This window comes from Belonocnema kinseyi, chromosome 2, assembly GCF_010883055.1.
Source record: "Belonocnema kinseyi isolate 2016_QV_RU_SX_M_011 chromosome 2, B_treatae_v1, whole genome shotgun sequence".
In the NCBI taxonomy this organism is placed as follows: Eukaryota; Metazoa; Arthropoda; class Insecta; order Hymenoptera; family Cynipidae; genus Belonocnema; species Belonocnema kinseyi.
In genome coordinates, this window is record NC_046658.1 from 149,120,938 (window position 1) to 149,133,301 (window position 12,364).

The 12,364-nt window shown below is 22.6% G+C and overlaps 1 protein-coding gene across 1 annotated transcript; it reads right to left on the reverse strand.

Moving 5' to 3' along the window:
• Positions 1-935: 935 nt before the first annotated feature.
• LOC117183120 (lysosomal thioesterase PPT2 homolog) lies at positions 936-11,542 on the reverse strand. Its single transcript, XM_033376300.1, has 4 exons — positions 11,314-11,542; positions 6,245-6,494; positions 1,476-1,594; positions 936-1,401 (listed from the first exon to the last, which is right to left on the reverse strand). The coding sequence occupies exons 1-4, from the start codon at positions 11,479-11,481 to the stop codon at positions 1,048-1,050; spliced, it is 891 nt and encodes a 296-aa protein (XP_033232191.1). The 5' UTR covers positions 11,482-11,542; the 3' UTR covers positions 936-1,047.
• Positions 11,543-12,364: the final 822 nt, after the last annotated feature.

Below are 12,364 nucleotides of genomic sequence, written 5' to 3' on the forward strand. Positions count from 1 at the left end.
CTTTTTTGGTAAAAAATTAACTTTTTTGTTAAAAATTCATCTTTTTTCTGTAGAAAATAGGCATTGTCGGTTGAAAATTTGAACAATTTCATGGAAAATTCCATTATTTGGTGAAAAAATTATGTATTTTATTGAAATTCGTCATTTTTTATATAAAAACTATTTTTGTTTGTTTTTTAAAAATGTAGTTATTTTTTTCAATATCAATTATTAAATTTTTTGTTAAGAAATTATCTTTTTGGCCTAAAAAATAATTTTTCCAACTGAAAATTCAACTATTTTGTTGAGATTCAAATATTTTCTACAAAATTCATGTTTTTTTGTGGAAATTTGATCTTTTTTGGTAAAAAATTATCTTTTTTGTTAAAAATTCATCTTTTTTCTGTGGAAAATTGGCATTGAAAAATTTCATGGAAAATTCCATTATTTGGTTAAAAATTTACTTACTTTTTTTTGGTTAAAAATTCATCTTTTTAACCTGAAAATTCAACTTTATTATTTCATTTAAAAATAATTTTTCCAACTAAAAGTTCATCTATTTTGTTGAGATAAAATATTTTCTTCAAAATTCATGTTTTTCTGTGGAAATTTGGTCTTTTTTGGTAAAAAATTAACTTTTTTGTTAAAAATTTTCATTAACCTACCGAAAATTCAACAATTTGATGGAAAATTTCACTGTTTGGTTAAAAGTGTATGCATTTTATTAAAATTCGTCATTTTCAGTATAAAATTAATCTTTTTATTGAAAACACGTCTTTTTTATATAAAAAAAAAACATCTCGATTCCACTATTTTGTTGGAAATCATTCTTGTTTGGATTCAATTCAATTCAATTCTTTTTTTTTCTTTTTTAAAAAAAAGGTAATTTTGTTTTGTTTATTAAAATATAAACTATTGCATTTTTTGCTGTTGAGAATTCATACATATAATCGCTCAAAAAAAAAAAAAGTAAGAGCCTGAGGCCTGTGTTGAACTTTGTGCGATTATTTTTTGTCTTTTTATCGTTGAGAGGAGGCCCGAGTCATGGAATTTGAAGAAAAAGTCAGTTTAATCCAAGTACGGAATTATAAATTGATCGACTATTGAAACGTTGATGTGCCACTCAAAGTGAGAAACGCCTGGCACAGTGTGAAGAATTAATTTCTTCTTTTTGTCCAGAGTTTTCAGACCAATTAAATCGTTTTGATAGGTGGGCCGCTCTCGAAGTTCGATCACCGTTCCGTTGTCGTCGAAGTAGCCGAATTGGCTGCTCTGCCAGGGCGTGATGACCCCGTCGTCGGGACCGCCGATAAGAACAATTTTCTTCAGTTTCGTCAGACCGGCTTTGAAGTCAGTCGTGTTTGTCGACCTCATTTCATTATTTATGAATGGCAGAAATTGACTGTACTTGTAGTAGAGTTTCTGAAAGAAGGGCGCACAATTATTATTTAATTAATTTCAAAAATTAATCAAATAATAATTGGATTACAACAAACCTGGTGATATGGATCGTTCCAGTAATTTCCGACACTCGTGTGTTGGCCAACCCTTGAATAGAAGAGTTCATAAGCTGTTTCACAAAACAAGTCTGGAAAGAATAAGTGTAGGAATCGTGCTGCAATCGAGAAACAAAAAAAAACAAAAAGTTTGTCAATAAATGGGAATATTTTTAAGGCAGATTTGTCTATTAAATTTTAAGATCTAGTTCAATTTATCATAATATGAATTTATTGTATCAATTTATTATATCAACACTGTCAATTTCCGAAATTTTTATTAAGAAATTAGATTATTCGGGAAATTTACAACTCCGCAAATTAATAAATTTCGGAAGGTTCCAATTACTGAAATTTCTTAAAATACAATTTAAAAATTAATATATTTCCGTAATTTTAATTAAGAAATTCCAATTCAAGTTCAAAAAATTTCTAATTTCGAAATTAATAAATTTTAGAAGGTTTCAATTTCCTAAATTAGTAAATTTAAGTAATTTCAAAGAAAAATTAGTAATTTTCTAAAATTTGAAATTCCCGAAATTACAATATTTTTTTGAAGATTCGAATTCCTGAAATTAGTAAATTAATAAAACTTCTATTAGCAAATAATTATATTTCTAAAATTTCAATTAAAAAATTCGTAAATTCCAGAAATCTAACATTCCCAAATTTAATAAATTTCTGAAAATTAAATTTAAAAATGAGTAAGTTCCTGAAATTTCAATTAAGAAATTAGTAAATTTCGGAAGGTTTTCAATTACTGAAATTACAATTTAAAAATTAGTACATTTCCGGAATTTCATTTCAAAAATTCCAATTCAAGTTCAAAAAATTTCAAATTTCGAAATTAATAAATTTTAGAAGGTTTCAATTTCCTAAATTAGTAAATTTCTGAAATTTCAAAGAAAAAATTAGTAATTTTCTAAAATTTAAAATTCCCGAAATTAGTAAACTTATGACGCTTCCAATTCCTGAAATCAGTACATTTCTAAAAAGAAATGAGTGAATTCCGGAAATTTAAAATTCAATTTAAAAATGAGTAAATTTCTGAAATTTCAATCAGTAAATTCCAGAAATTTGAAATTCCTGAAATTATAATATTTTTTTAAAGGTTCTAATTCCTAAAATTAGTAAATTTCTAAAAATTCTATTGGCAAATATATGTAAATTTCTCAAAATTAAATTTAAAAATGAGTAAATTCCAGAAATTTAATATTCCACAACTTAATAAATTTCTAAAAATTAAATTTAATAATTAGTATGTTTCCGGAATTTCAAATAAAAAATTCCAATTCCAGTTCCAAAAATTTCAAATTTTCGAAATTAATAAATTTGTGACGGTCCCAATTCCTAAAATGAGTAAATTTTTTAAAAGAAATTTAAGGGAGAAATGAGTATATTCCGGAAATTTAAAAATTAGTAAATTTCTGAAATTTCAATTACTTAGTAAATTCTGGGAAATTGGAATGCCCCAAATTGTAATATTTTTTTAAAGATTTCAATTCCTGAAATTAATAAATTTCTAAAAATTCAATTTAAAAATCAGTGAATTCCGGAATTAATCATTTTCGTAAGGTTTAAATTACCGATATTAGTATATTTCTAAAAAAGAATTTAATGAAGAAATGAGTAAATTCCGAAAATTTATAATTCAATTTAAAAATTAGTAAATCTCTGAAATATCGATTGATTAGTAAATTCCGGAAATTTTAAATTCCCGAAATTACAATATTTGTTTGAAGATTCCAATTCCTGAAATTAGTAAATTTATAAAAATTCTATTGGCAAATAATTAATAAATTTCTGAAAATTAAATTTAAAAATGAGTAAATTCCTGAAATTTCAATTAAGAAATTAGCAAATTTCGGAAGGTTTTCAATTACTAAAATTACAATTTAAAAATTAGTACATTTCCGGAATTTCAATTAAGAAATTTCAATTCAAGTTCAAAAAATTTCAAATGTTCGAAATTAATAAATTTTAGAAGGTTTTAATTTTCTAAATTAGTAACTTTCTGAAATTTCAAATAAAAAATTAGTAATTTTAAAAAATTTAAAAATTAGTAAATTTCTGAAATTTCAATTAATTAGTAAATTCCGGAAAATTTTAATTACCGAAATTATTATATTTTTTTAAAGGTTCCAATTCTTGAAATTAGTAAATTTTTAAAAATTCTTTTGGCAAATATATGTAAATTTCTAAAATTTAAATTTAAAAATTCGTAAAATCCAGAAATTTAATATTCCCCAACTTAATAAATTTCTGAAAATTAAATTTAATAATTAGTACATTTCCGGAATTTCAAACAAAAAATTCCAAATTAAATTCCAGAAATTTCATATTTTCGAAATTAATAAATTTTGGAAGCTTCCAATTCTCTAAAGTAGTAAACTTCTTAAATTTCAAATAAATAATTAGTCATTTTCTAAAATTTTTAAATCCCTGAAATTATTAAATTTATGACGCTTCCAATTCCTGAAATCAGTACACTTCTAAAAAGAAATGAGTGAATTCCGGAAATTTAAAATTCAAATTAAAAATGAGTACATTTCTGAAATTTCAATTAATTAGTAAATTCCGGAAAATTGAAATTTCCGAAATTATGATATTTTTTTAAAGGTTCCAATTCCTGAAATTAGTAAATTTATAAAAATTCTATTGGCAAATATATGTAAATTTCTCAAATTTCAATTTAAAAATTCAGAAATTCAATATTCTCCAACTTCATAAATATAGAAAATTAAATTGAATAATTAGTACATTTCCGGAATTTCAAATAAAAAATTCCAATTCCAGTTCCAAAAATTTCAAATGTTCGAAATTAATAAATTTTGGAAGCTTCCAATTTCCTAAATTAGTAAACTTCTGAAATTTTAAATAAAAAAAAGTAATTTTTAAAAAATTTTTAATTTCTGAAGTTATTAAATTTATGACGCTTTCGATTCCTGAAATTAGTACATTTCTAAAAAGAAATGAGTGAATTCCGGAAAAAATCAATTTAAAAATGAGTACATTTTAAAAATTTCAATTAATTAGTAAATTCCGGAAATTTGAAATTCCCGAAATTATAATATTTGTTTAAAGGTCCCAATTCCTGAAATTAGTAAATTTATAAAAATTCAATTTAAAAATGAGTAAATTCCTGAAATTTCAATTAAGAGACTAGTAAATTCCGGAAATTTAAAATTCCCGAAATTAATAAATTTCGGAAGGTTCGAATTCATGAAATTAGTAAATTTCTGAAAACACAATTTTATAATTAGCACATTTCCGAAATTCAAATTCGAAAATTCCAATTCAAGTTAAAAAATGTAAAATTTCCGAAATTAATAAATTTATGACGCTTCCAATTCCTGAAATTACTAAATGTCTGAAAATTAAATTTAAAAATGAGTAAATTCGTGAAATTTCAATGAATAAAATCGGTAAATTTCGGAAATTTAAACTTCCCGAAATTAAACAATTTAGAAGGTTCCAATGACAAACTCGTAAATTTTTGGAAATACAATTTAAAAATGAGTAAATTTCAGAAATTTTAATCAATTAGTAAATTCCGAACATTTTAAATTCTCAAAATTATAATTTTTTTTTAAAGTTTCTAATTTTTGAAATTAGTAAATTTCTGAAATTTCGTTTAAGAAATTAGTAAATGCCGGAAATTTTAAAATCCCAGAATTAATCAATTTCGGAAGATTCAAATTACAAAAATAAGTAAATTTGTGAAAATTCAATTTAAAAATGAGTAAATTCCTGAAATTAGTACATTTCGAAAATTTAAAATACCCGAAATTAAACAATTTTGGAAGGTTCCAATTACTGAAATTAGTACATTTCTGAAAATAAAATTTAGAAATTAGTAAATTCCTGAAATTTTACATTCCCGAAATTATAAATTTTTTTAAAGCTTCTAATTCTTGAAATTAGTAAATTTCTAAAAATGAGTTAATTTCTGAAATTTAAAATACCCGAAATTAAACAAATTTTGAAGGTTCCAATTACTGAAATTAGTAAATTTCTGAAAATACAATTTAAAAATTAGTAAATTTCTAAAATTTCAATTAATTAGTAAATTCCAAGAAATTTTAATTCCCGAAATTATCTTTTTCTTTAAAGCTTCCAATTCTTGAAATTAGTAAATTCCTGAAATTTCAATGTAGAAATGAGTAAATTCCGGAAATTTTTATTTCCCGAAATGAATTAATCCTAAAGGTTTCAATTCCTGAAATTAGTACATTTTTGAACATGTAATTTAGAAATTAGTAAAATTCCCAAAATTTATAAATTTTTAAAGGTTTCATTCATGAAATTAGTAAATTTTTGAAAATTCAATTTAGAAATGAGTAAAATCCGGAAATTTAAATTTCCTGAAATTGATAAATTTCTAAAGGTTTCTATTCCTGTAATTAGTGAATTTTTGGAAATTAACATAAAAAATAGTACATTTTTGAATTTCAATTAAGAAATGAGTAAATTCGGGATATTCTAAATTCTCGAAATTAATCAATTATTCCCGAAGTTTGGAATTTCACAACTCAGTTTACAGAATTTCAACTTTACCATATTTTAATTTATAAATTAGTAAATTTCGTTAATTGAAAGATCTTAAAAATTACGTGACAACAAAAGATCGCGCGCTTCTTTCGTTTATTTTTACATAAAATTGAAAAAAAAAAATTATTTCTGTTAAAAAAATGTTGAAGAATCACTTTTTTTAAAAATAATTAAATGTTTTGTTATGTTTAATTTCGCAAATTGAATTACATACATACTTCCATACTGGCCAGCTTGTGGAGAGCTCAAGGAAATGAAATTTCTGACATTGTGGTCAGGAAATCTCTGCAGAATTGCTCTCGCAAGCAAACCACCTTGACTATAGCCCAATAAATTAATTCCCTCGGGAAATGCAGCGCCGATAGCCATTATATCGTTTCCGATTTCTTCTACTTGTTTCCACATTGGTTCCAAACTGCTCCATCCCGCATATCGCACTGTATTGTAAATTTCCGTTCCTGGGTGCAACTACAAATTAAATATTTTCTTCATCTTCCCTTTTATTATTTAGAAAAATATTCAGGGTGGCCGTTTAAATTGAAGAAAAAAATTCCCGGTTCGCAAACATGTTTCACGGTCAATGAAATTTTAAAAATCAAACTATATTCTCAACATTTTAAACAAATTTCTAAAGCAATAAACAATAAATCAACATTTGCCAATTGAACAATTTTAAATGAAATGCAAATAAACTACAAAATTTAGAATTTTTATCAATTATAATAGAGTTAAAAGATTCAGATTAAGTTCAAAAAATATAAATACACGTTAACATTTTCAATACTTTAAATTAAAGAATCAAGCAATTAACTTTAAAAGTTTTCAAAATTATATGATTTCAAGTAATTTTAAACTAGACATATTAAAAATGGAATTTTATTTATTTATTTTTTAACTTAATAGTTCTTAAATTAGAAGTTAAATTATTTTTATTTTAAATTGCTTAAGCATCCTTGAAAAGTTTGACAATTTTTTTTAAAATCTGGAGAAATCTAGAAGTGGTTTTAAATTTTTCCAAATTTAAAATAATTTTTGAATTTTTTTCTGAACTTTAAAATATATTTCAAAATTAATTAAATTTTTTTACAACTTTTTAGAAAATCCTGCAAATTAAAAAAATCCTTAAAATTTGAATTTATAGATAACAATAGAACATTTATTATTTGTTGAAAAAATTAGACATATTTAAAGATGTACTTGGAAGTTTTAAAAAGATTCAAATTAAACTGAGAAATTTAGATTTTTGCAGATTTTAAACAACAAATTTATAAGCTTTTTAAGAATTGCGAAAGACTTTTAAAAAATAGAAACATTTTCTCAAGATTCGTAGGAAAATTGAAAATGATTTTTAATATTGAAAAATTATTCAAACAGAAAGTTTTAAGAGATTTAAAAAATTAGCAAAAAAGATTCTGGAAGATTTTAAGGATTTATTTTTTTCATTTTTAGGATTTTCCAGAAATTGTAGGAAAAATTCGATTAATTCAAATTTATTAAATTTTTTTAATTTAATAAAAACCTTTAATTACGACTACATTAATATGGAGTTATTTTTCAGTTGAAAAAAGTTTATTATTTTTCAAAAGCACGTTTACATTTTTTAAATGTCTAACAAAAAATAATAGAAATAATATTAGAATTTTTAACTAAAAAAAAAAGATATTTTAAATCAAAAATAGAATAGTTAAATTCTGTCGTAAGAAAAATTAATTTCTAACAAAAAAGCGAGGTTCTCAATAAAAATATATATAAATCAGTTTCTAACTAAAGTAATAAATCTTCAACTAAGGAAAGAAAAAAGAAATATTTGATATTCAAAAAATTTTTTTTGAATATTGTATAAGAAACAGTTTAATTTAAATAAAAAAGGCAAATTTTAAATAAAATACTCAATTTTGAAGTTCAAAAATCAATTTTCAATACAAAAAAACGAACAAATTTTCATAAATATATTTATATTTACATGTAGGCATAAATTTATAAAAAAAAAAACGAAATAGTTTAATTTTTAACAAACATGATGAGCTTTTAAATAAGAAGACAAATTTTGAACAAAATATATAAATATGAAACTAAATATTTCAAGCTCTAACTAAAAAAAAGTAAATTTTCTACTAAAATAAAAAGAATTTTTAATAAAATTGTGAAATTTTTTAATCAAACCAAAAATGTAATAGTGAAATTATCAATTAAAAAAATTGAAGTTTCCACTTTTTTTCTGTTGATAAAAATGAATTTTTAACAAAGAAAGCGAGTTTTATAATAGAATAGTTAAATTTTTTAGCTATAGAAAGAAGTTTTTAATTGAATTAATAAATCTTCAACCAAAAAAATTACTTGTTAACAAAGTAGTAAAGTAAAACTTTCAACCAAAAAAGATGAATTTTCAACGAAAAATGAAATAGTTGATATTCCAAAAAAAATATTTTCATGTTGAATAAAAAAACAGTTAAATTTTAAGAAAACAGACAAATGAAACAAATGGAAAATGAAAGAATAAAATAAAAAATAATTTTTCAACTAAAAAACTAAAATATTTTAAATAAAAAATGGAATAGTTCAATTATCCCTTGAGAAAAATTCATTTTTAACAAAAACAGCGATTTTTTTAATAGAACAGTTAACTTTTTAGTCACATTTTTCAATTAAAATAATAAATATTCAACCAAGAAAATTACTTCTTAAGAAAGTAGTGTAAGTTTCAAACAAAAAAGATTAATTTTCAATGAAAAATAAAATAGTTGATATTACACAAAAAAATAAAAATTGAATATTGAATAAAAAACAGTTGAATTAAAACAAAAGACGAATTATAAATAAAATACATGAATTTCCAACTAAATATTTGAAGCTCTAACCGAAAAAAGTAAATATTCTACTAAAATAAAACGAATTTTCAACAAAATTGTTACAATTTTAAATAAAGAAATAAATTTAAAAAATAAATTAAGTTCAGTGACAAGAAAAAATGAATTTACAACTAAAAAAAAAAATAAACATTTTCAACAAAAAATGGAATAGTTAAATGTTCTCTTTAGAAAAATTGATTTTTAACAAAATTACTTTTTAACACAGTATTCTAATTTTTAACCAAAAATATGAATTTTGAAAGAAAAATGAAATAGATATTGTAACAAAAATAAAAAATAATTTAATATTGAATAAAAAACAGTTAAATGGAAAGAAATTCAAATATTCAATAAAATAGTCAATTTTGAAGTTCAAAAATTAATTTTCTATACAAAAATAAACGAAAAAATTTTCATTATGTATAACTTCAATTAAAAAAGTAAGTTTTCAATTTTCAACGAAATTATTAAGTTTTCAATTAAAAAAAAAATAAAATTCCAACCAAAAATGGAATAGTCAAATTATCAGATAAAAAAAATAGAATTTCCAACAAAATAAGTGAATTTTCAACTAAAAATGAAAATATTTTCAGTCAAAAATGGAATAGTTAAACATTTATGTTAAAAAAATTAGTTTTCAAACAAATAAAAACGAGTAATGAATCTTCAACCAAGAAAATAACTTTTTGACAAAACCTCATAATTTTGCACCATAAAAGGTGAATTTTTAACGAAAAATTAAATAGTTGACATTCCAACCAAAAAGAAGTTTTAATATTGAATAAAAAAAGAGTTCAATTTAAAATGAAATACTTAATTTTTAAGTTCCAAAATAAATTAATTTTTGTTCTCAATAAAACAGATAAATTTTGATCGAAATAAATTAATTTGAAACTTTAATTAATTAAAAAATTAAAAATTAAATTAAAAACAATGTTGAACAAAGGAAAAAACAAAGGAAAACATCAATCATCAACCAAAAATAATGAATTTTCAAACAAGAAGATTAATTATGTACCAAAATTCGTGTTTTGAACTGAAAAATTAATTTACAAACAAGAAGAATAATTTTAAAAAAATTCAAACACATAGTTGAATCTTTAACTAAAAATATCAACTTTTAAAGCAAAAAAAACGCTGATTTTTAGAAAATTAGTTAAATTTAAAAAACCGAAAAATGACTTTACAACCATAAAAATTAATTGTTGAGCAAATTCTTCACTTTTAAACTAAATGAGGCGAATTTTTAGTTAATCACTAAAAAATAAGACATATATTTAATTAATTAATAAAAAATGAAACTATTACTTTTTTGTTTAAAAAATTTATCTTTTTCAGTTAAAAATTCAAATACTTAATTAAAAATCTATCTTTTTTAGTTGAACTGCAACTTTTTGGTTAAAAATTAAAATATTTTGTTGAAAATTCTTCTTTCTTTGTATAAATTTAATCTTCTCGGTCGATTATTTGACATAAAGTTGAACTACTTTGTAAAAAAATAAATTTGAATTACTTACTTTAAATTAACTTTTTGTTAAAAATTAGACATTTATGTAGAAAATAATTTTTTTTAGCTCGAAAATTCTTCTTTTCAACTCTAAAATTCAACAAATTTGCAAAAAATTAAACTATTTAGTTAAAGGTTATACCTTTTAATTGAAAAATCATATTTTTTGGGTTGAAAATTAATTTTTTTGTAGATAATTCGTCTTTCTAGCATTGAACTTAAATAATTTTGTTGAAGTTAAATAACTAATTAAAAATTCAGCTTTCTTGATTTAAAATCATCTTTTCTATTAAAAAATAATCTTAACCGATTTAAAAGTCCTTTGTTTTCTAAAAACGTTAGACTTTTTAGCTCAAAAAAACTTTACTCCTTTGTTAAAAATTAGTTTTTTTTGGTGAAAATTTAATGTCGTTTAAAATATTTGTCTCTTTGTTTTTCAAATTCAAATATTTCATTGAATTTCATTCTTTTTTCTTTGAAAATTCGCCCATTTGATTAAAAATGAATCTTTGCATGGTGAAAATTCATCTATTTTATGAAAAATGTAATTATTTTTCGAAAATTTAATTACTTTGTTAGGCATCACTTTTGGTCGAAAATTCACCTATTTGCTGTTAAATTAACTTTTTGTGAAAAATTTCGCCTTTCTTGTAGAAAGTTAATCCTTGTTGCTTAAAAATTTAACAAACCGACGGAAAATTAAACTATTTAGTTGAAAATTGTACTTTCTTGTAAATAGTTCGTCTTAATTTTTAGTGACATTAAAATTAAAAAATTTAGTTGAAAATGTCTCTATTGTGTTCAAAATTCGATTTTTTTGGAAGAACACTAATCTTCTGAATCAAAAATTCATTTGTTTGAAAATTCGACCCAGGCCGCGACAGAACTCGACAAAAGCACTGAATGCGAGCATTATTTATTTTAAGCTTACCTCTTGGATACGATCAGTGATGATTTGCATGCTTTCGTAACCTGTCAGAACCCCGTGGATGACTGCTACAGCTCTGTAAGGTTTTGTTTGAGGTTTTTCTGCGGAATTCGGAGCACTTATTGTTACAAATAACACTAAGTAAAATAAAGTTCTAATTTTTGTTGACATTTTTAAATTTAAAGATCCCACAGGGCCACACAGAAATAACGGAGCCAACACGCGACTAAAGCGACAATTTCATGACCATGCTACATGCTATAGCTATGCTAGCGAAAAACAAAGAAATGACCTTGAAAGAACGATCCCACTGCGCATATGTCACGCAGGATTTTTCAAGTTGTGACGTCAACTGGCAAGATGGCTGTATGCCGAGGGCCAACCCATGAGCAATGAGGACCCCTAGAGATCCTCTAGCTAGAGTCAAAGATATTAGGTCCTAGTAAAGTTCTTAAATTCCCGAGAATTTAAGTTCAGGTTATATAACTGAGAATATAACTGAATTTAGGAGAATTTAAAAGAGTTTAAAGGAATTTAAGAATTTATGATTTTTAACAATATTTTTAGTGTTCAGGTTATATCAGCGGTTGAATGTAAAATATTTTCTAGCTCAGGCATATTCAGGAATTACAGTGTTTCATATACAAATTTAAAATTTTCCAGAATATTAATTTATTTCAAACAAAACAAAAGTTTTTTTTAGTTTAAAAGATAATTCTTTAACAAAATTATTGAATTTTTAACATAATAGTTGAATATTCAACCTAAAAAGATAAATTATCAACAAAAAAGGTTCATAGTTTTGATTTTAATCAAAAAAGAATGAATTTTATCCAACAAAAGAAAAGAATTTTTTAAATATTGCTGTTCAACAAAAAATTAATTTTCCACGAAACTGATGCACTTTTACGCAAAAAAAGGAAATTTCAAAATAAAAAATTATTTTCAACAACAACAATAAAACGCGAATTTTTAACTAAACATATCAATCTTAAAAAAATGGAAAAGTTACATTTCATGATAGAAAATTAATTCTAAATAAAAAAAAAGAAGT

What these genes read in the sequence shown, in the direction of transcription:
- LOC117183120 (XM_033376300.1), bottom strand. Translation starts at nt 11,481, where the DNA reads ATGTCAACAAAAATTAGAACTTTATTTTACTTAGTGTTATTTGTAACA. An exon ending in TCACTGATCGTATCCAAGAG is followed by an intron (nt 6,495 to 11,313) that starts GTAAGCTTAAAA and finishes TTTAATTTGTAG; the next exon opens with TTGCACCCAGGAACGGAAAT. An exon ending in GGAACGATCCATATCACCAG is followed by an intron (nt 1,402 to 1,475) that starts GTTTGTTGTAAT and finishes CCCTTCTTTCAG; the next exon opens with AAACTCTACTACAAGTACAG.